At 40.5% G+C, this 23,135-nt stretch overlaps 2 protein-coding genes across 10 annotated transcripts in view; one reads left to right on the top strand and one right to left on the bottom strand.

Annotated features, from left to right (window-relative positions):
* LOC308224929 (protein CFAP20DC-like) overlaps nt 1-10,264 on the top strand; it is a 136,910-nt gene extending 126,646 nt beyond the window's left edge. For all 7 annotated transcript variants that reach the window (XM_080625315.1, XM_080625309.1, XM_080625310.1 and 4 more), the window contains 2 exons: nt 4,914-5,005; nt 9,790-10,264. In XM_080625315.1, coding sequence (XP_080481441.1) covers nt 4,914-5,005; nt 9,790-9,902 — 205 coding nt within the window. In that variant the 3' untranslated portion in view covers nt 9,903-10,264. The remainder of the gene's footprint in view (nt 1-4,913; nt 5,006-9,789) is intronic.
* A 5,543-nt stretch (nt 10,265-15,807) lies between these two features.
* LOC308224935 (uncharacterized protein) lies at nt 15,808-22,460 on the bottom strand (the record flags this gene model as incomplete). 3 transcript variants are annotated; one of them, XM_080625328.1, is made up of 4 exons in its annotated part: nt 21,799-22,460; nt 20,364-20,524; nt 16,380-16,495; nt 15,808-15,920 (listed from the first exon to the last, which is right to left on the bottom strand). In XM_080625328.1, exons 1-4 carry the CDS (start codon nt 21,811-21,813, stop codon nt 15,895-15,897), a joined length of 318 nt encoding a protein of 105 aa, XP_080481454.1. In that variant the 5' UTR covers nt 21,814-22,460. The 3 variants fall into 3 exon arrangements, 2 of the variants coding, with proteins under 2 accessions (XP_080481454.1, XP_080481453.1); XM_080625327.1 differs by lacking the exon at nt 15,808-15,920 and having other exon boundaries at nt 16,318-16,495; XR_013957623.1 differs by lacking the exon at nt 15,808-15,920 and having other exon boundaries at nt 16,376-16,495; nt 21,539-22,460.
* Nucleotides 22,461-23,135: the final 675 nt, after the last annotated feature.

The raw sequence follows: 23,135 nt of genomic DNA, 5'->3' as shown, positions 1-23,135 counted from the left end.
TATATTACAAAGCAAAATCCAAACAGGTGTGTATAGGTAATCTGATGGAAGTTAATGAAGTTACACATATGCATGAAACTCAGCAGATATGTAAATAACTGAAAATTCAGATCTGCTAATCTAGAGGAGCCTAACAAGTTATGCACGCTCCAAAAAAGATGTTGCAGGGAATAGGAGAGGGGTCTCCCAGAGATAGATCAATAAAAATTCACCTATCTAAGAAATGAGCTAGTCTCTGATAACCTTAAATAGATATAATTAAAAATCCAAACAAGTGAGAGAGGTCTTCATCTTAGCTGAATTGGACATGTAGACTATACTGAACCATACTTTTGATGTGAGCTGTCACTTTGCATTCAGTGGATCATGGTAAGGTATTACTTATTCACTTTTAGCATCTGCAACAGAATTTGCTTCGTGTGGGATTAAATATTACTAATACAGTAGAAGCATGTGCTGAGATTTCAAGCTGATAGTTGCATAAGATGTCAAGAATTAGTCCTTTTTTCCTTAAATTTTTTTTATACTCTGATTTATACATTGGCATTCTCTGGCCCTCTGCAGAGATGGTCAAATTATCCATTGTAAAACATAATTAAGCAAATGTGTTCCTCTTATTATCACTCAGGCACAAGCCATTTGCCCTTTTGTGTTCATAAAGATTTACTAAGTAGTTTATGCAGTTAAAATCATCATTTTGTTCTTTATCGATTTTATTCTTCAGATGCTTAATAGTTTGTCAATTCAGTGTGTTCTTAATGATACAAAACTGCTGCTGTTTTTTCATTCCCTGATGTGATATAATATAGCCCTTGCCCTGCTTTTTTTAAGTATACTGCCAGCCTGACTAAGTAACTTGAATATTCCTTTTAATTCCTGTTTAGATTTTTGGGCAAAACCATACTAAAACTTTTATGCATTTTAATTTTGCTAATAAGGTGGATTAAATGATCCCATTGGTTTAAGTAATACAAATTAAGTCTGATCCAAAAGGAATGTATTAAAGTATGCCATCTCAATTCAAAGCAATGTTACAAATCTTTATACTAAATGATTTGCCATTTTCTCAGTCCAGCCAGCAGGATAGACTAAAGCACAAGAATGTCTGTAAAAAAATCAAAAATATCAAGGATGTTTGTTAAGGTTTAAATCATACCTCTCTGATTCTTTGGATTTTTGTTAATGTCAATGCTTTAGATACATTGTCATTGAGAAGTGCTACTTAATAAGGCATCACTAATTTTCTCAACAGATTTTACTGATGAATGCTATTTTCTGCAAAATTTAACATACCGTCATAAGACTGAAAATGATGTTCATAAGTCCACAAGATTCTTTTGCTTTCCATCACATATGGTATTTCAATATATGACCACTATTTAACAAGATTATCATAATGTTCCAAGACTATATAGTATTTTTAATTCTGTTTTGGCATACAGAAGAGCTTTCAGAATAATGAAGAGTTTTAGTGCAAGCTATTCTAAGGCTTCATACAATGCGGCTCACAATGTCAAAAGACAATACTTGGCATTCCACATTGTTGTCAGGAGAGCTGTAGATAGTTTATTGCCTATTGATTGTCTTGATTACAGCTGGAGGCTTTGATAGCTTAAAGGGAGTGACTTTGAGTCAGAATGTGTGATTAGCTTTGCTGGATAAGGAGATAAACTGGCTTCTTCAAGAAGTTCTCAAAACCCAATATTCTTTATTTAGTCAGTATAAAACTGCCATAAATGAGAATGCAGGCCACAGTTCTCAGGACATTGCCTGTTGTCTCCATGCTGGGCTTTACTTTTAGGCAAGGTCTGCTAGATTACACCATCTATCAGAATTACCAATATAAGCCCACTTCTCAGAAGTTTATCAGTCAAATGCCAGTATTTACTCTCTCCTGCAATGTGTCCAAGAATGTTTCAGTGCACATGAGATTATGTTTTGTTCTGGGTTTTTTTATCTCAAGATTTTAGGAGAAGTTGGTTTAGACATTGGTATCCAACTTGTGGAAGTAAAACCTAGTTTTAATGCAAATTGTGTAATATGTTTCCATCTTAAAAATAACGCTAAGTCAACAATGAATCCCTAATACTGTAGTGTTTTGATTACTTGTCTTGGTGGGAGGGGGTTGAATAGCAAAGCTATTAGTTTTTCTTGGACACTGAGAGAAAAAAACATGAACTGGATCTAGACTGTCTCATAGATAATACTAAACTAAAAGCTGTAGTGAATTTGGAAGAAAGGGTAGCTTGGGAATCAGAGATTAGTGCTAACAGTTCTTCCTTACCTTCTCTAAAATTGCCTCAGTTTCTCCAAGACATTGCCTTTGCTGATGTTGTGTTTCAGTGCAATTGTAGAGAATCAGGTAAGTGATAATACTGCATGCTCTCTGACCACATGCTATGAGCTTGGTCAGATTCTAGTGTTAAGTTTATGTTTGCTGATTCTGAGGCAGCACAAACCACGCATGCAAGTGGCAGAAATGTAGAATATATTCTACCATGCCACTGGATATCAAAGCATGCATTTAACTGTTATTTCTAAAAAACTTTGGAAGCTTTGGTGTGAACAAAGAATCTTTGGCCATATTCCGGTAATGCAGATATGGTGAGCAGTGCCAGAGAGCTAATAATGAGACGTCTAGGCAAGCATATTGCTGTGTGGAGTAGTTGTACCAGTTCTCAGGTGTTAGCTGAACAGCAGAAGAGAAGGATTGGTTGTGAAGTTGACCATATATGTGAAAAGAATATGATGGTGTAAAAAAATATTGAAGTATGTTTTTTACCTATTGAAATAATGGAAAATTCAGTATCTCTTCCTTTAAATCTGTTACTCTACTTGCTGGATTTCTACAACAGCAGTTCTGTTTCCTGAGGCAGAAGATTAGTTTTTTCCGTTTTGACTGCAAATGGATTGGTGCTTGTCCCCTAGTTCACCCCAGATTATGCCTGTATGCCAACAGGAGATAATGTGAAATCAATAACAAGTCCAGAAGTAGCAGAAAAGCTAACATAAAAGTTGGCATATTTTAGCAATTACAACACATGACTGAGCCTTGCCAGATTCCTTTGTCAGAAGCAAATCTTACAAGAGATCATCAAGGCTTTTCAGAAAGTAGAAGTACATTACCTGTTTAGTGGGTGTAGGACAGTTGAGTTGAGACAATTACAGTCAACCAATGTAAAGAAATCTGTCAAGCTTTGGAACAATTCATCCCTTCTAGAAGAAGCCATGGATGTTGAAGTTACCTCCACAGCTCTGGCTAATCAGCTTGGCCTCCAACTTTGCATGTAGAATATTTTTGTACCAGCTGTTGGAACAGCCATGGCCAGATGTAAGTCAAAGCAGCCCCAAATTAAGTTTGATTTACTCTGTGCACTGTTCCCATCAGCATGAAGCAAACATAAAGGAATTTAAAGAGCCCTTTTCCTTTCCATTCTGCTTGTCTTGTAGTTGAAATAGGTTGGTCAAAAAAGAAGGATCTGGTTTGATCAAAATGAGATGATTTATTGAGGTCCCTTGAATTCTATGTTTAAGTATTAATTTGCAAGTATTCAGTCTAGTTAATGGTTATATGAAAGCTTGAGTGTGTTATAGCTCTTTACTGCTGATGAGGAGAGATGGGAACTTAAGGAAACATCAGCTGTGTATAGCGTACAGAGATTGGTTTCATCTATGAAAAGAATTACAAAACGTGGTATGAGTTACTAGAGTGAAAAAATCTGCAGTTGCAGTAATAATAATAAAAACTGTTCTGTTTTCCTTTGAGCTATAACAAACACAGACTATCATAAAACAGTGTATGTGAAATGAACATTGAACTTTGCATGAATGTGTGATAATGAAAATAATTTTTAAAAGCTATCACAAAATAGTGTTGAGGAGAGACATAAATTGCCTATTAAACAGAATAGGTGAAGAAGGTCCATACTCCCTCGTCTATGATAAAGATCCCATCAAAATCTTTTTCTTTACAGAATCAAAATAGATGTGTGACAGGCAAGATGAATCCTCTGTATGGCCTTGTCAGTAGCTAAAATCATGTTATGCTTGATAACAGCTTTTTTATTCATATCACCTAGTATTTTATAACAATATAGATACGTTATAAGCACTTTATAATGTAGTTACCTAGCAAAGCTTTTTTTCCAATATCAAGAATATTGTCAGCAATAACATCTTGACTCAATCCAGTGTTTCCTTCTGAAAAACACTAGCAAACTGGTAATATGTTATGCTTAGCTGTGACCACTAATTCCATGCCTTTATTGAAAAATTTTCAAGTTAAATTAAACTGGAAAGATTAAATTATTTAGTACAAATCGGCTGTCCCACAGTTCATGACCACTGAGCTTGTAGCACACTGCTGGTGTCATCCATTTCAAATCTATGCTCTGCTCTAAGTCACTAACCATCCGGACTGTGAGTGATCTACCACCTGCCATGTCACTGTGGTATAGAGATCTCCAAGCAGTGCCAAGTCAGTGGTAACCAAAGATATTTCTTTATGATTGTCTGTAAGCCTTTTTCCTTAGAGAGGGTAAGTAAGGGTTTTTAATCAAATTAGCCTCATCAGTCTCTAATCAAGACCAGGTTGTTCATCCCAAATCTTTATTCCTCAGGAAAAACACTCTCATGAGTCCTAGAGTCTTTCACAGTACAGCTGTGTGGATTATGGATCACACCTCATGTATACTTTTTGCTGAGAGAGCAGTACCAGCTCAAATTGGCTAAAGAAGGAAGAAAACCTTAACATTTATAGTATTAACTGTGAAGTTTATTTTTATAACAGTAAAATCGAGCTTGATTTTGGTCCATAACACTCAACAACTTGCACTAACCTTTGAAAGGGTTTTTTAAATAATAGTTACACAAACTGTGGTTTTATGGATGATATTTTGATATGTGTTTTTCAGGGACTGGATGGGCGTGTTCAGTCCGCCCATCATTCCTAGAAGCCAACAGCTGGAAAAGCACACTAAATCTTCAGCAAATCAAAGTACTCCAGGTAGGAATTTATTAAGACAATGAAAAGGTCCTGGGTAGAAAGACCTTTTGAAATGCTGTTTCTGTAGTGCTAGTGCTGCCTTTTCATAGTTTTCTGTACTGCAGCATTTTGATTCCAAGTTCTTTTATTTACTATTCTTAGCTCAAGCTGGTAGGGTTTTCCAGACAGTATTATTTGCCTCTGATAAAAGAGAGCAGCATACGCAGTTGAAGCTTCCTAATGTTCTGACTTGATACAGATTAACTCAAAAAATGCATCTTTTTTGTTTAAAGTAAGTAATTTATGCTAGTGGGGATGGCAAACCTATGGAAGAAAGAATGCAAAGACTAAACATTCTTGTTCAGAAGCACAATTACACTTATGTAAGTGATATTTCTCTTACAAAGAAAAATTTCAAATTTAGCTTTAAATGAAATCTCAGCATGATTTCCTGTGTAAAGACTATTGTCATCACTTAAAATGTTACAGGGTTTTGTTTATTAATGGTATTTGCTTACTAAATGGCAAAGAACTCAGCTGAAACTGGAAAGTCAGCAACAGTAGAATAAAACAAATACCTTGGTTTTTTTCAAATGCCCTTTTTTTTTATCGGTTGTCTTAAGAAACAGGGTAGATGCCTACATTTTTCTTCAACTCTGGGGAATTCAGTGTGACCTCTCATAAATTTGACCTGTGTGTTTTGGCTGCCCAAAGGATAATGCCTGAGTGACTTACTGTCTGAAACAAATTATGCCCCTCAAATGGGGGATGTTTTCATAGATGTATATTTGTAATTGTTTATGACAGCAAAATAGAATTTTGGGAAACTTGGGAATTTGTTGTATTTCTTGTTATTCACGCTAGAATTTCCACAGTGTTTTGTGAATTGTTCCTAAACTCATTTTCCTTTATGCTGAAGTCCTTTACATCATATGTCTGTGACTGCACATTTGGAGAACAGAAAACCTCTATATACTATAGCTTTTTATGATGGCTTTTTGTTTTTGTTGCGTCCTGTGCTATGTCTCTAGCAGTTAGTTTTCCTTAATCACTTCAGTTGAGGTTGGTTATTTGTGTGATGAAAGAACAGTTTTGTTACTGACAGTCAAGTACCAATTCTCATCAGCAAGCTGAATGATCAAATCATTCCATAAAATTCTGCTGCCCTACTCATTATTTTCTTAAAAATGCCACATTAGAAAATGAATTATTTCTCATCTTGGACAGTGACTTAATGGTTACAAGACTATTGTGTATGTGTGTGTGTGCAGTTTTCCAGTATTCCAGTTATCATAGGATAACAAAACCATATTATCAGAAATAAAAATCTGCAGTGATTCATAATGTATTCAAGATACTAATTTTATCTGAAACTGTCCTTACAGAAAACCAGGTAGTATAGCATTAGTGCATTTATAAAGATTTTTTTAATTCTTATATTTAGAAAAAAATGTTTAAGTTGGGACATAACTTTGGGGAAGAAGGGGGATTAATTTCTAAGAAAGCATTATACTCTGTAGTCCCTTTCTTAACATTTGCAGCAGCATTAATTAAATAGGGAGACATAATGAGACGTATTTTTTTTATTCAACAGGTGTCACAAGACAATCAAGAGGAAAATTTAGACTCATAAATATGATTAATTTCCATAGATTTTTCCCTTCTTGAGCATTGCTAGTTCTGATTTATAGACAGTTTCATCTTGACATAACAAATCATACAAAAAAGTTTCCCCAGTAAGTGACAAAGGCAGAGTCATGAATTCTGGGAACCTCAGGAACCACAGCACTGAATAGTCCTTCTTGGACTACAGCTGTTGACAACAGTAATGTGGTAACCCTGCAGCACATAATTACAGTATCGATTTGAGCACTGTAGTTCCATGTTCAAGGATCATACCTGAAAAAATACTAGCCGTGTTCTTTCCAGCACCCCTTCTGCTGACAGCTGATCCAGTGCAGTTGCCTTACGTCAGGGTCAGAATATGATCGATGTATCTTAAAGTGAGATATGCTACAAGCCATTTTAGAATCATAGAATCATAGAATAGTTAGGGTTGGAAAGGACCTTGAGATCATCCAGTTCCAACCCCCCTGCCATGGGCAGGGACACCCCACAATAAACCATGTCACCCAAGGCCTCATCCAACCTGGCCTTGAATGCTGCCAGGGATGGAGCATTCACAACCTCCCTGGGCAACCCATTCCAGTGCCTCACCACCCTCTCAGTAAAGAATTTCTTCCTTATATCCAATCTAAACTTCCCCTGTTTAAGTTTTAAACCGTTACCCCTTGTCCTGTCACTACAGTCCCTGATGAATAGTCCCTCCCCAGCATCCTTGTAGTATTTTCTAGTATTAAAACCTATAATACAGGGAAAATATATTTTCATGAAAATGGAAACTATTTATTTAGTTCTCCAGATTGAGGTGACTACGGAGCCAGTGTTAACAGAATCCAAACAACAGTAGTTTATTTGTACATTTATTTCAGAGTTCAGAAAAAGCTGCTACATGCCTTCTTCATTCTTTGTTATCCTGGTTTAAACGTTCTGAGCAAGAGCCTTTCTCCATAAAAACAATAGCTCCCTTGATTTCCATGGGGCAGCATTCAAGTATTCAGAGGTATTAACTATATTCAGTCTTTCAGCTCTAAACTAAAAAATACTCATCCCTCTATAATGTGTATCTCAGGCTTGAGGTTTCATTTAAAATCAAGTGATTTGCTAGCCTAAAATACTGTTTAATTTTGTAGTGATTTAAGAACAAAAGCTTTGATTTTGCTTTCACCATGATATTCAAGTTAAGCTGCCGAGAGTTTTTTTCATGCAATCCTGAGCAGCTTCAACTCCAAAAGTGTGGACAGTGGCAGCCTAAACAGCTCTGGATATGTTACTTGAAAGGGACTCATTTATCAGGGAATTTGGCCATAGACACTTCATTCCTACATATGGTCAAGTTGTACACAATGCACCATCTGAAAGTAGACGGATGCTTGCTAACACAACCATTACACATTAGCTGAGTGTAGACATATAGAAAAATGTCATTTAATTATTGCATCTTTTTAGGAAATAAAACAGAAGTGAAGTTTTTGTATGTTTTTTTAATCTGTTCAAAACTGAATCCTCCATACTGCCATTGGAAATCTCTTGCAATATCTAGAATTGTCTTAAAATGCACTTGAGGATATTGTGAGGTGCTGAAAGAAAGAAGCCGAACTTTAAAAACAAGATCTATGTAGAAAACTAAGTTCTTGTTCACACAAAAATACATGCACGGAATTACTGCTATAAAGGTATAAATCCAGCTAGTCCTGGATGCAATCGTAATTCTGATCCGGTATGAATTTGAGGTGTAAAGGGAAAGAGATATACCTCAATGAGTATGGAGAATTCTATTTTGATACCAAACCAGGGAGTATACTGAGAGAGCAGTTCCCAGGTAAAGAGGCAAGGAGATTTAAGCTTAGAGAAGAAAAGAAAATCACTTTGAAAAGAAGCATGGACAGGGAAAAGCAAAATAATAAAAGGAAAAATTCAATGGAAATAACATCGTTTTCAAGTGAAAATGTAAGGCTGTGTGAGGGAATGGGGCATGAATGCCATTTGCTGGTGTGCTATGATCTGAAGTGTAGAAAAAGACATTCAATTCTACGCCTTCTTTCTGCACTGCGTAATTCTTCCCAAGAGCTATCCAAACAAAATATCTCAGTTAACCTCATTTAGCTCTCCCCAGGACTGATGAAGTACTCACAGCAGAGAGGGCAACAACTTTGCTTTACCTTTTTACCTTTGGTTACAGTAAAAGACAGTTTCTTTCTGATGGCATTTGTTAATGAGGAAACAAAAATGACATCTATTCCAAAAGGCTAAAGCACACATTTCTGTTCACATTAATGCACCAGCCTACTTTCTGGTCTCTAGATAATGTAACCTGTGTATTGTGGCATGATCCTAGCTGTGAATAGATTCTGAGCATTGTGAAACTGCTGCTGTTAGCATAACAGACAATTACTTATTATGGAGTGTTAGGGCATATAAAGCACATTCAGTTTGTATTAGCAGTCTAAGAATGAGATGGACATTTATGATGAAATTCAAGATACAGATTGTGTTCAACTGTGAATTATTTGCCATCAAAAAGCTGTAGATTATGCAATTTAGGTTTAGTTTATGTGAAAGACAGATTTAGAAAAGGAACTACAATATATAAAGCATCTGTAATAGCTGTCTGTGTGGCTTTATCAGTGTATTTTAGTAACCTGAAAACATTCTTGCATTTTACATAACTTTAAAAAGCCTAGATTTAGATTTTTTATTGTCTAAAAGAATCTTATTTCCTCTCCAATATTAAAAGCTCTTTTATACAGATTTACCTATGCGTGACACATTGGAACAGGTGACACATTGAATACGAGACATTCACATTCTTTCTTACAGGCCTTAAGTACACACTGACTGTCTTTGTTCATGCTAAAACATTATTGTTTAAGAAGGTCATTGAGACAACTAGCATTTAGGAATCCTTTGATCCACCATCCGTAAAAGTACTTTTGGGCAAATGCTCCATTTGGAAAGTCCAGTTGTTAAGCAGTCTCTGACTGACATTATTTCACCTCAACTGAATACAAGTCTTCAGAAATACAATAAAAATGTGAGTTGCTGTTGTCTTGAAGGTAACAATTCAGGAGTCAAAAGATTATACACTTAAAGAAGAATTCTGTCACATCTGACAGAATGGTATTTCCATGTTATTATCTAAGCAAATAAGAATGATTTATTCGTACTTCTTCCACTTGACGCAGGTGAAGATGACCTCAGTGCTGAAGAAGATGAGGAAATTTTGACTCTTCTGTATGATCCATGTCTGAACTGTTACTTTGATCCGAATTCTGGGAAATACTATGAGTTGGCGTAGTCGGATTGTGAGAGGATATAATTTTATATTTGGAGTATCATTCAATGCTTTGTACAGTGTGACTAAGCTGTATAATTTATCATGAAACTTAAAACTTGAGTTAACCAATAGTTTTACAAACAGATTAATATATTTTGTAAATGGTGTCTTATTTTTATAGTTCTCTGTTAAGTTGTAATGCAGTGGAAAATTACATAACATGAAAGTTCCTTGTGACTGTGACATTTGTTAGCCTAATTTATTTCCAGTGTTCAGAGGTTCTGTATCAAACAAGCTAAGTTGAATCAAGGTTTGTGGTGTTTATCTGTAAGTTATGGTTTTACTCAAAATGTTTTCATTGCTTGTTTACTGTGTATTTTTAATTGGTTCTCTGCTATTTTATTCCTTGTACTGTAAGATACAGTGTTCAAAGACCTCCATTTCATAAGCTGTCCCTTTAGTCATCAGAGAAAGCAGTATTTTCCTCATCTTCAAGGAGTTCTTTACTGTTGCATGTTACAGTAATGGGATGATGGTAAAGCTGCAGTGTGTGCAGTGTGGTGCATTTTAAACTGCATGGACAATTTATAAATGGAGACCAAAACCAGGGTAAATATAGCAGGCTCTGGGAGAACCAGCTACTGTCTACTTTACTGATGTAATTTAACACAGGACTGAAGAGCAGGAAGAATGATTGGTTAAACACTCAAAAACTGGAGTCTTATTTCATGTAAGGCAAGGTGCATATATAATTCATATGGGAAGCTGTGCTCAGAGTGCAGCTGTTACTTGTTTGTATTAGTTTCTCTGTTATACCTTCCAACAAAATACTGTGATTTATCTAACCTGTCTGTATTGGGTTTCAGTGCAGTTTTCAGTGAGGGTCCTAAAGTTCCAACTTACAACTTTCAGTTGCCTGCATCACTGTGCAACTAGTTTCTGTGGCACATGAGGAGGTTTAGTTTGCGTATTAGGAAAAAATAATTTACTAAAAGGATTATCTAGCATTGGAACAGGCTGCCTAGGGAAGCAGTAGTGTCGCCATCACTAGAGGAATTTAAAAGATGTGTAGATGCAGCACTCAGGGATATATGGTTTTTACTGGTGAACTTGGCAGTGCCAAGTTAACAGTTGGACTTGATGATCTTTAGGTCTTTTTCAACCTAAATGATTCTGTAATTCTGTAAAATATCCCTGTTGACCATGGAGAAAGCCAACAGATATAAACCAGACCATACATAGCCTTTGAAAGTGAAATTATTCTATGAAATTGATAAAATGCTGTGCATAGAGACATGTCAAGCTTTGCTCTAAAAAACAGTTAACTTGATGCTGATGTTTCTGCCTTGGCATTGCTGCTGTTTGGCTCCAAGTGGTGCCTGACATTCCCAGCCCCAAAGTAAGGGAAATTCTGCAACACTGTGCAGGGCTGCTTGCCACTTAGTGTCCCCCCTCTAAGCAACGGGACACTTGCTCAAAGGGTAAATAAATCATTAAAAAATCAGCTGCCTGGTGTTGAAGAGAAGATGTGGGGCAGGGGTTACCAAGAACAAAGAAGTCCAAGGAGTTGTGTTGTAACAGAGCTGAGTTAGTGGAACAGATTTGGAATCCACCAATACATAGCAGCTTTCTGGAGACAGTTGAATTGAATGTCAAATATCACATGGCAAAAATGATCTATAGGCATTTCTGGCAATTCTTGTTCCCAGTATCTACTTGATTAGTTGCAATGCTATTCCACTGTAATTACTTGCAAGCTGATAATTCAGTGAATTTTTAAAAATAATATATTTGAATATCATAAAGTGAGCTTAGTAAGTTCCCTGGCAAGTGATTTAAAATTATATGTCTGTAAATTATACCTAATTATGGATCCTGGTTAATGAATATCCTAGAATTAATTGGAAATGCAGTTGTTAATAGTGACTTGGCAAGAGATCAGATTTTGTATTTGGCTTCTTTGGCAGGTACAAATATATCATCACAAATTGATTTAAGTAGCACCGAAATCCAGAGGAAGACAGATACTGTGCTCAGATGATTCACTTGCCCTGCTTTAGCCTGTATCTCCCAGAAGGATTTCTGCCTGTTCTTGCTAATGCCATAATAAGTTTAAAAGTTCAATGAAATCATAATTTTGACCTTCAAAATTCAGATACTGGCTTGTACTTGCTTGTGCATATCTATCCACTTTCTCGTTAGCATCATCTAGTGATCAGGACCATGCTCCTTGTACCTGTGGTAAGTACTATTTAAAATGTGTCATTAATCTTCCCTTTATAGCTGCATGTCTCGCAGGAGTGGTTGGATATCCTAGAGCACCACGGTGAATCCAAACTGGGTTGCGGCATCTGTAAAGAAAGAGGCTGAACACGCACACACACATAGAGCTTTCACAACTATTTCTACTTTATTCACTCAAGCATGGTAACATATAGCATATAGGTACAGGTCTGAGCCATGAAGCCAAACAGCTTCTGTTACCTTCCAGCTCATGAGCAAATCCAACGCATGCCAGGTGCCGAGACACCCGAAAGGATCAAGTCAGCTCACATCAATCCATCATTCTGTCTCCTGCTGCAACTTCCCCCGCAGAGCCACCTGCAGGCTGCACAGACAAGGTATTTATACCTTCCTCTGAGTGAAACAGCGGGCTTGATAATGCTTTGCACACAAATCATGTTGAATGTAATCATGGGAACACTTTGCTGCTGTTACAAGTTAATGACGTGTTCTGTAAATGGGATAGAGATGTTTTTAGCCAAATTTAAAGCTGGACCCCAGGCACTAAGGTGCTGAGCTTACAGCAGTGTTGCCATTGCTCATGGTAGGGAAGCCATGCTCAGCTCCACAAGGCTGCTGGCCCAGGGGAGCTTCTGCACCAGCCTTGCTCCCCTGGGACACACTGTGCCCCTCCTTGGGCTCAGCTGGCCTGGACTGCATCCATGTGCACAGCCCTGCATGTGTCATGGGTGTTTGCAGGTTCCTGGTGCTTCTCAGCTCCCTTAGGGTTAGGGTTAGAGTTAGGCAGGCAGAGCTGATTTATGAATTAGTGCCATTATCCTTATTGCACTGGGTGGCTTGAGATGCACCATAAATTCATAAATCAGCTCTCCCTGGCTGGTCCTCTGATACCTCCAGCTCTGCAGTGCTCTGAGCCGTAAACTCAGTGCCATGAGATTAAAATGTACAACTATGTGACACCTTATAAACCATGTAAATATGAACTGGCAAGGCCCCTTAACAGTGAAGGATTCTGCACAAAATCTTCAGGTACTAATTCAGTCTCAGGGCTCTCTTTCCATTGCAGCAGGTATGAGGTTCTATTAGGAAACCTTGACTGAATTATAACCTTTTATTCTTCTAAGGCATCATTTCTTTATCTGCAACAAGGTTTTATTTTGACCCAATCATGAACATAAAAAGCTTAAGAGATACAAATGCACTTAGTAATGGATTTGTTCTCTCTGGATTAATATGAGACATTGTGGTGCTAGGGAAACAGCTATTAATTTGGTTAATTTAGTTTAAAGCTAATGGATAATTATTATTCTGTGGATTTTTTTTCCCAAAGAAGAGTTTAGTTTGCTGAATGGCCCCTTTCCCATTTGCAGCGTGGATATTTCTCTTCCCCTGCATTAACATGTTACCAGATGCTTACAGAACAAATGGCTGCACTTCTGGCTTTGGATTTTTCTTCCACATTTTTGACAATTGCTTTTTATGTCCTGTATGAATCACTGTAGCACATGATAAAATCAGTCACATTCGGTGCCTGTGAATAGTCAAGTTACTGTACCTCTTCTGTGCAACAGCCCATAACTGTATTTTAAAGCAGTTATTGTCTTTAATCAAGCACATGTATTGGCATATTTTTGCAACTGGATTACTGAGCATATTCTAACAACTCTAAGCAGCTCTCTGTCATGCAAATCCTTCTTAATTCATGGTTTATTGACCACAGTGGTTCTGGATGAGCATCTGATGCCAATTCCCTCCTGTGGGCAGCCTGCCCCCTGCTACCGTGGAAATTCCCAAAGTTCCTCTTGAAAAAACAATCTTTGTGTTGCAGGCCATCACTGTTTTCCATAAGAAAACCAAGTCGAAGAGATGGTTGATGAGTGGACCCCCATCAGTGAGCTGATTAATGGAATAACCGAGCAGACAGAAGCTCCTTAGTCCTACTGGCACCCTACAAGAGTGCAAGAAAAGCCTCAGTCCCTGCAAACAGGAGGGACAGGTACTGGAGGGACAGGAGGTGACACCTTGGGGACATTTGTGTCTATAACCAGCCTTATAGCACCCATGTCTGCAAACCTCCCAGGTGTCCCACATCAGCATATAGCAAAACCCAGGACACCATTTGTTCAGTGTAATCTGCAGGCACTGTGGGTGGAAGAGGGTTATTTTGCTCATTTTATGGGCTGATTTACGGCTAGTTTACTTGTATGCTTCACTCACATTGCTAATATTGTAGTTAAACCTTGTTAAAGTGCTCAGGCACCCTCAGGCATGTGGTGTAACATTTCCCCAGCACCACCAATGATTATTATATAGGTGGGGAGAAAACCCTGTGGGGTGAGGAAGGGTGTCAAGCAGGCTTGGTTGTAATAAATACCTATTTAGCAGGCAGAGGATATGTAGTCCTAAATCAAATTCTGTATTAAAAGTGGAAAGTGCTGAGATTTGCGTTTATTTGTGAAACCAATATTAGTTTGTGAGGAAAATAATTACAGATGCAGGCTCTCTAAAAAAAAACCCAGCACAACAGTTGTGAGCCTTTATTAATAGTTAAATATACATATATATTGATAGTTAAAATCAAGGTGCTGCTGTGAAGCGCGACATCAGCACATCATGTGTGGGTCAGCTTGGAGGGACCTCTGCGTGCGCACATGCCATAGAGAGCTCTACCCCTATTTTTCTGGTGCATTGCAATGCCTTCCAAGTTTAAGGTCTTCTAGGAGATAACAAAACCCATGTAGTAATATTAAATCAGGTGAAACAGGGTACAAGGAAGGAATCTTATTACCAGAAAAGGCTGATGAATTCAGGGAGTTAGTAGGGGAAAAAAATGCAAACGATATTAATAATAGTTCTTTATGATCTGTAACGAGGCACCAGCCATCTTAATGAGCAAGTACAAAGGCACAGTGCTCACCTGTGGCCACAGAGCCTGTTTTGCAGAAGCCCTTCCCTTTATTTTAAAGCAGCTTCAGTTCAGCTTAACTCAGCGCTGGATTTGCTCAGGGACCCAAGGGTTACTGCCAAGAGAAAATACCTATAGATGCCCCATCCTTGGAAGTGTTCAAGGCCAGGCTGGATGGGGCTCTTGCAGGGCCAGGTTGCTGCTTGCTGTCACCTAAACCTGTCATCCTTCTGTGGAAGCAGAGCCAGGAACATTGTGGCCATTTCCTGTAATTCTCCTCCAGCACCACATTATGAGCCAGCTCTTCCAGGAACAGGCTCTTCACATTCAAGCTTTTACAGCAGAGGTGTACTGGAAGCTCACCCACTACTTCTTAGATGTGGGCTTTCTTTACTCAACCCTGTCCAAAAGCAGTCTTTCTCAAATTATCAGGTGTTCCTGCTGAGGGGGGCTTAAACCAGATCTGGAAGAGTTACCCAAAGGACAATGCTGCTGCTGAGCCCTGGGGAAATGGTTTGGGCTGAACCTGGTGCACTGCACAGCAGCATCAGTGCAAACAGCTGCTCCCCAACATACATTATTAATGTGCTGGGACATCAGTGATTCACCAGCAGGTTGACAGTGTCTTAAAAGGTACGTTACCTGGGAAAGAACGGTTCAGGTGTTAAGAACAGCAGCTCACCACAGCGCATGCAGCATAAGGGGCTTGGATTCCATGACCTAAAGAAATATGTGTCTTTAATCAGGATTAGCACTTTCCCCTCCCGAGGATGACAGAGCTGTGGTGAGGGACTCCTGACAGACCCCAAAAGCCTTGATGCTCACCCAGCAGGGACAGTTTGCCTCAGGAGCTGCACCACCTCTTCAGTGCACCACCATGGATATTCTGACTGTCACAGGTAGGAAGAGAAAGGGAAAAATAAGCCAGATTTTTCTCGTACAGCTGCCTGGAAAGCTTTCTGTATAGCTTTTCAGGCAATTAGCAGATGGTAACAGATAGCACGTAGAATCATTCCTAAAAACGAACTAGTCATGGTGCTGCCCTGCTTGGAAGTTAATGGATGTTAAAGGCATGCAGTTTTCAAAGAAATGCAGACAGAAGTGCAGGCATTTTGCAGCCTGCTTGGTGCAGCTATACACTGTGTGTGCGTTTGCTCATTCAGGAGAGCCATAAGCTTTGGCACCAGAGTCAAACACAGCAGACCAGCTATAAGGAGAGCCCAGTGATGTGCCATTCATTGATGGGAGAACAGCATCTTGCAGTGACTCAGTCGTAAGGGAATTTCTTTACCGTGTGTTACCCTCGTGTTTGGCTAGTCTGGCCTGAAAATCTCTAGAGTAAATTGTACCTTTGCAAATTTTATCATTTCCTTTAGTTTCATCAGCCATTCCCTCCAGGACCAAAGTGCTGCTGTGATGGGTTTGAACTGCATCACTGATGAATATCCTCTTGTGTACAACAAACCTATTGGGAAAATAGGAACTACTGAGATACAGCAAGCAGACAAAAGATTTTTTTCACTCTCTAAGACCATAATGCTTGAGCTGTTGGTGCTTTTCCATTGCACGGTGCTTCAGGGTCTCTCAGGCACTTCCTTCAGAAAGTGAGGAAGGCAACTCCAGCCTCTCACTCACCAAATCCCTCAGTGCACTTGTCTTAACTAAGAGTAAAGGCTAAACAAACACATCTGAACAACTGAAAAGCACGTCAACATCCAATTGCAAAAGAAAATGCAGTGAAGTGTGAAATTATACCTTTTATTCTGTAAATCCCCAGCAACTGGCACAGTTCTATAACTTGTATCATGCTTTAATACTGGCAGAATTTAACACCATGCAAACCCCACAGAGGAATTACATCTCATCTCAACAAAGAAACAAAATCCCCCCCCTCCGTCTGAGGAAGGACTATAGACAATTCAGTGCATGCCAATTTTTCTTGGTGATAAATCCAAAGCAGGTCACCAATGAAATGGTAATGTGTGCCCAAGGTAGCTGATTTACAGGGAAAAATTCAGATGTTACTTAGTGTCCTTCAAGGCAGTGTCTCCCTGCTTTCTGAAATTTCCTGAGGTTTATCCTCTACTTGAAATAAGCTTAAAAATGTAAAACTTAACCTTGAATGTCTGTTCAGTTGTGGATAGTTATGAAAAAACATAGTTGGGCCAATTTCTGTGGTGTGTACTTCCAAGAGTAGACTTTCATCAAGTTTCTTCTTACTGGTACATGGTCTTGTTGCTCAAAGTAAGAAAGGGAATCCGCGGAGGGCCATGGTCAAAGGAACTGTTAAGGGGCTGCACCCAGCTGCAGTAGGGGTTGGAAAGCTGTGGAGGCACTCCTTCTGATCCATCTTTTCTTTACACCACATTGGGATTAGAGAAAAGACATTAGTATCCCACTATTACCAGACTAATTCTGTTCATGAAGCATGTAAAAAAATCATATTCTTTCTCTGAATAAATGAAATAAATGTGCTGTACCATTCCAGAAAGCATAGAGTGCTTGGAGAGTAATACTTGAAACTGGAAAATTGACTACTTATGTCATGTAAGGCTTTATAGAAATCCACCCATGTGATCAGTTGGCCTAGTTTCACTTCAGAGCAGGCATTTAAACCCTGAATATCATGAAGATGCATTTAATGAGAATACCTAACTAGTGAGCCGTTATTCTTGGATGTACCAGCACAGAGATAAAGACAGTATTAATTTATTCCTCTTTTTTGCCTTGCTTGGGTTAATATGGGGCAACTGGTATCTGTTTACAGATAAAATAAATCTGGTAACACCTGAAAAAAGGCAGTGAGTTTCTTTAACTGAAAGAGCCATCAGCTTTATGCAGTGTAAGTGCTAATGCCTTCTATTCCTTTGGAGTAGTTCATTAAAGTTAAATAACAATGAAAAAGCAGAGGAAAACTGAAAACCTGTTATAGGCTGCTCTACTATTGAAGCAATAGTGAAAATACTCAAGTGAAAAAAGTTCTCTTTGCACCTGCTGTTGTGCTTTATAGTAGTTTCAGTCTTCAAACACCCCAAACCATACCAATCTATTGGTTGTTTCATTTCAGCTTTACAGTGGAGAAGGAGATTTTGTCTAATGTCTTTTATCGTTTGCTCATGATTCTTTGATTCAGAGAATTTTTGAAAAGGATTAAAAACAAACAGCCTCTGGATGGCTGGTGGGACCTGTAAATGGCATAGCCAATCTTCTCTGTCCAGTGAAGCCATTAAATTGTAAACTCTTGATTTTTATAATACCATTAAGTTGCCAATGATTTCTTAAGAAATCATTCTACACTTTTTGTGTAATTCACTCAGCTTGTTGTAAATCAGATGTGATAGTGTTTTCAGTCTAGGATGAAACCATCTTTGTGCTAGAATCAGAATGAAACCAGCTCCATGCTAGTCTCAGTACTGCAGAGGATTTTATCTCTGAAATAAACTAATGACCTTTAGATTGATTGGGATGTATATGTAATGAATAGCATTTTAACCACTGTAACTTGCTGTTACTGGGTCATTCTTAAAGCAGACAGTTTAGTATGTCTCAAAAACTTCTAGTAACCAGTTATCAAGTTATTAATTATAAATTATTAAATTTCACTGCTTGTGAAATTGCAATTTTCATTGTAGTAAATTGCATAGCCAAGAATTCTCTTTCAGATACTGTCTAAACAATCTGCTTCACAGTGTGTTGTAAGTAGAGTGGAAAGGGGGACACAGATTTGTTTTAAACAAGTTAAACGTTTCTGCACATATCTTTCAGATACAGTCAAGTCTATTATAGTAACTTTCATAGACAAGTTAGGATAATAAAAATTGCAATTTCACAAGCAGTGAAATTTAACCCTGATTCAGTGTTAAAACAGACATCTGTCTGGACTCACAGAATTTCTTCATGTCTCCATCACACAGATTGTACAATGAAGAAGGATGTCACAGTATATTTCCTCAGAAGTATTGAGAAGTAGTAGAAGGCAAAAAATCGGTTGCGGTGGGTCAAAATGGTCTCTTCTGACATTTCTTATGCTCTTTGTACTGAGGTAGGATAAACAGAGCCTTTATTTGTTCCGATTACTGTAGGGTGGTTTTTTTGGCTTTCCACCTTTTATTTTACTGACAAGCTAGGGAAATAAGACAATATATAGTTTGATGTTGTTCATCTAACTTGTCAGATTTTTGTTAGTGTTTTGATACTGTTTGTCATTTATCTATTTTTCACGTTAAGGTTTCTCACAGTACGTAGCACATATAAATGCCCCTGTTGTGATATCTCTTAAATTAATCTTTTTTGATTAATGTTGTGTTTTGCAGAGTACTTTCAAATAAAACTCTCTGCACGTTTGGAATACAGCTAAACCTACAAACCCAAATACAGATTTTGAGAAACAAAGAGCATCTGCAGTTTTCAATTATTTCCATGGGCTGAGGCGCACTGGGTTCCATACAGCTTTCTCTGTTTTGGCTTTATGAAATGATTCTGTGAACAAATGTCTTCACAAAGACAGATTTCATTCAGATTCATGCCCTAAGTTCTTCTAGTCTTACAACCTCAGCTTCCTCTGTTTCTTGTGACTCCCTTAAAACAGCTACCCCTCATCTTTCCTTTTTCTTCTATTTTCACATTCCTGTATCTTTGTCACTTATCCTGTATCTTGGTCAGTTTCTGTTTTCCTAAGACTCTTCTTCCCCCTGTGCAGAGCTCACAGTGTCCTAAGTCCTGTATGTGCTTTTTCTGCTCAGAAAAGATGTGCTGTGGTTTGTCCAAGGCAGGAGATGCGGTAACTGGACAGCCAGTAAGTGCTGCCACAGAAAATGAATAGTGGGTTAATTTCTTCCCACCTTTCACTAATGGCAGCATTGATAACATCTGTTCTCCACCCTGCTGGTGATTTTCCTAAAAATTGTAGGAATTTAGTACCCTATTTCATATGAAATAAGGCTAAAAACTGTCACAAATGTTGAGATTTTGCATACTTGCAAGGAGTTCTTTGCCTAATGACTTACATTTCTATGTTATACAGTGTATTCTGGAAGTAGAATTTTGTTCATATCTTTGACTTGAAATATAGATCAGTATTTACAGTGTAAATTACTGAGTAGTTGTTTATCTGAAACCGCAGCATCTGAGCATTGCCACATGCTCTAGAGGTATTAATGAAGAGATCAGAGTCCTTTTAGAGGAGGAAGGAAGACGTGTTAGCTGTTAGCTGCATTCCCACAACATACAAGCACTGGCTGTCACTCTGTGCCTGGCAACATGGGGATACACAGACTAAGTCCCCAAGAAGCCAGAGGGATCCTCTGGTCCACAACTCATGCTGCTGCACTCACCTGGCTCCTCTCGTACCCCTCGCAGGCCTGATCCGGTACTTGGCCATATTCTTCATGCTGCTGGGCACATGGTTCATTCTGCAGACATACGTCGATAAGAGCTGGAAAGCCATCAGCCTGAGGAGCTGGATTGGTGAGGCACTGCAGGTCTCCAGCCGGGTCTGCAGGGAGGATGCAGGAAGATGCACCAGGATGGCTGGCTCAAGTGGTGCTTGCAGCCACAGGGAGCAGTTTTGGAGACCCAGTGCCTGAACAGCTGCTCCTGACTTGTGGAAAAGCCAACAGCTCTCCACCATGTCTTAACTGCTTGGTACCCACAGGTGCCAGGGACAAGCCCAGCAGTGAGTATCACTTCATCACACAACACTGCTCCAGGCCTGAGAGTGATAGTAAAAGGGTGATAACTGCCCTCAAGAGTCCTTTTCCCAAGGCAAAAATCCCACCCTTCCAAACACTGGGGAATTTCGCTATTGCACACAACAGCAGTGTCTTTGGCTGGCTCTGCAAGCACACAAACCTTAACATGATCCCCCTGCCCCAGCACAAACATCCCTGGGCCACAGGCTACATCAGGAAGCAGGTCATGGGCCCATCTGGGTGGCTTGACACAGGTCCCTACCATAGCCAAGAATGGGAAAGCTCCAGGCAGAAAATCCCTAAGGGGCTGGCCTTGAATGAGCACCAGACCCATTGAATTAGACCTGCCATCCCACTGCTAACACCAAGCAGCACTCAGTTCCCCAGCCAGCTTGTCCCACACCCCCAAGCACCACAAGCCTTAAAGAAGCTGGTCCCAAGCCCAAGACAAGCCTCCTTCATGCAAAAAACTGGTCCAGGTCTTACCCCGCCAGTAGGTCACTGTGCCACAATGCAAGCCCTTCTCAGCCCCTTGGGGACATTAGCTTATGTCCCCCCATAGAGCCAACACCATGGCTTACAGCTCCACTCCTCCTGCACAGGCAAGCAGCTGTCCCGGAACAAGCATGGGAACCTTAAGAGCTGCCCCCAGAACCATTTTGCCTTCAAGATTAGCAGCAGTTAGTTAGTGCCCATCTCTCCCTACAATGAACAGGAGATTCCAAACTGTCACTGGTCTAGAAGGCATACATGGGGCCAGGATCTTATCCGGTTCGCTTCCCAGGGACAGAGGGAGATAACAAGGCATGTTCTCAAACCTTTCCTTTGGCTTTTTCAGCTGGAAATTTTCACTCATGGGCCTCTCCCTCTTCTTGTCATCCCACCACATCTCAAAATTCCTTCCCTTTTCAAACACATGTTCACACTGCGCATTTCCACGTGGGACAAATGGCTGTAAGTCACTTGTTTTTCCAGCAAGGAAATGAAAAGTTCTATAAGGACCTGCATCCTCTTCCCTCTCCTCAGGAACTGGCTCAGATCAGGAGTCGGATCGGCATGGTTCAGAGCCCATGTTCACCTGTGTTGCCACCATCGCCACATGCAGGCTTTGGGATGTGGTGCGCTCTTTCACATGCTGCTGGCAGGTTCTCTGGATCACAGCCACAAACCTGAAAGTGTCTTCCTGTCTTTGGGCATGGCTCTCACCCGCAGATCTGCGTCCACTCCTTTAGCGCTCTGCGGGGCAGGTGCCTGTCTCCGTGCTCCTGCTGCTGCCAAGCAGAAGGCAAGTAGGAGCTTGCCAAAGTCCTCAGAAGGTGCTGCTGGTGCCAGTGGATGGAGAGGTGCCTGCTGCTTGTCAGGAGCTCTGTCCAAGCAGCTCCTCTTTAGCTGCTCCCAAGGCTTGATCTTGCTGAGCTGTAGAGGCAGGCGCAGCAACTTGCTTTGTGGCTCCCTTGCTGCCTGCAGCCAACATTGCTGGCTGGTGCCCTGCTGCTTGCCAGCGTTCCTCAGGGTGGGCTGAGTGGCAGGGGCCTTGCTGCTCTCAGCCACCCAAGCAGCGTCTGTCCTTGTCCTCGTCCCTGCAGCCCTGCTGGGTCCTGCCATGCTGCTGGCTGTTGCTGGGGTCCCCGGCTCCCAGTGATGTTCTTGAGCAGGACTACCTTCTCCTGCCTTAGCTCTTCGTTGCAGAGGCTGTGGGGCTGTGTGGGGCAGGGTTCGGGCAGGTCTGTGGCCCCTCGACTCTGCTACTGGGGATGCGGGGCAGGTCAGCAGCAGCCAGCAGACATTCCCTTTGGCTGCTGCTTGGTGGCCGCGGAGGCAGTGCCCAATAAGAGCTGGGGGGGCCGGGTTACAAGTGATTGACAGGAGCTTCAGCCAATGGCGACCATGGTGAGCGGTGTCCAATCATGCTAGAGGGGAGGGCGGGCTACAAGTGATTGACAGGGGTCTCAGCCGATGGTTGCAGCGGGGGGCTCTGGCCAATCAGAGCGGAGGGGAGGCCGGGCTACTCGTGATTGACAGAGGCCTCAGCCAATGGCGACCACGTGAAGCGGTGGCCAATCAGACTGGAGGGGGCGGGCTACGAGTGATTGACAGGCTTCTCAGCCAATGGCGGCCGCGGGGGGGGGGGGGGCAATGCCGGTTTAGCGCAGCGGGGGAGGGACTAGCTAAGAGTGATTGACAGGAGTCTCGGCCAATGGCGGCCGCCGGGCGCCTGAAAGCTGCTTCCGGTGCCACACTGCGGCTCCTCCACCTGCAGTACAGAGTTTTGACCACATGATGGCAGCAGCTAGCGTCGCACTGAGCCACTCCTTTGCCTCCCTCCACCTCCACCACCTGCAGTACCGAGTTTTGGACGCATGATGGCAGCACAGACAGGAGCCCGGCCCCACTCCGAGGCCCCTCCTGTCTCCG

This window comes from Psittacula echo (genome assembly GCF_963264785.1).
Source record: "Psittacula echo genome assembly, chromosome: 9".
In the NCBI taxonomy this organism is placed as follows: domain Eukaryota; kingdom Metazoa; phylum Chordata; class Aves; order Psittaciformes; family Psittacidae; genus Psittacula; species Psittacula echo.
The sequence above is the reverse complement of the archived record's forward strand: the minus strand, read 5'-3'. Positions and strand labels throughout refer to the sequence as shown.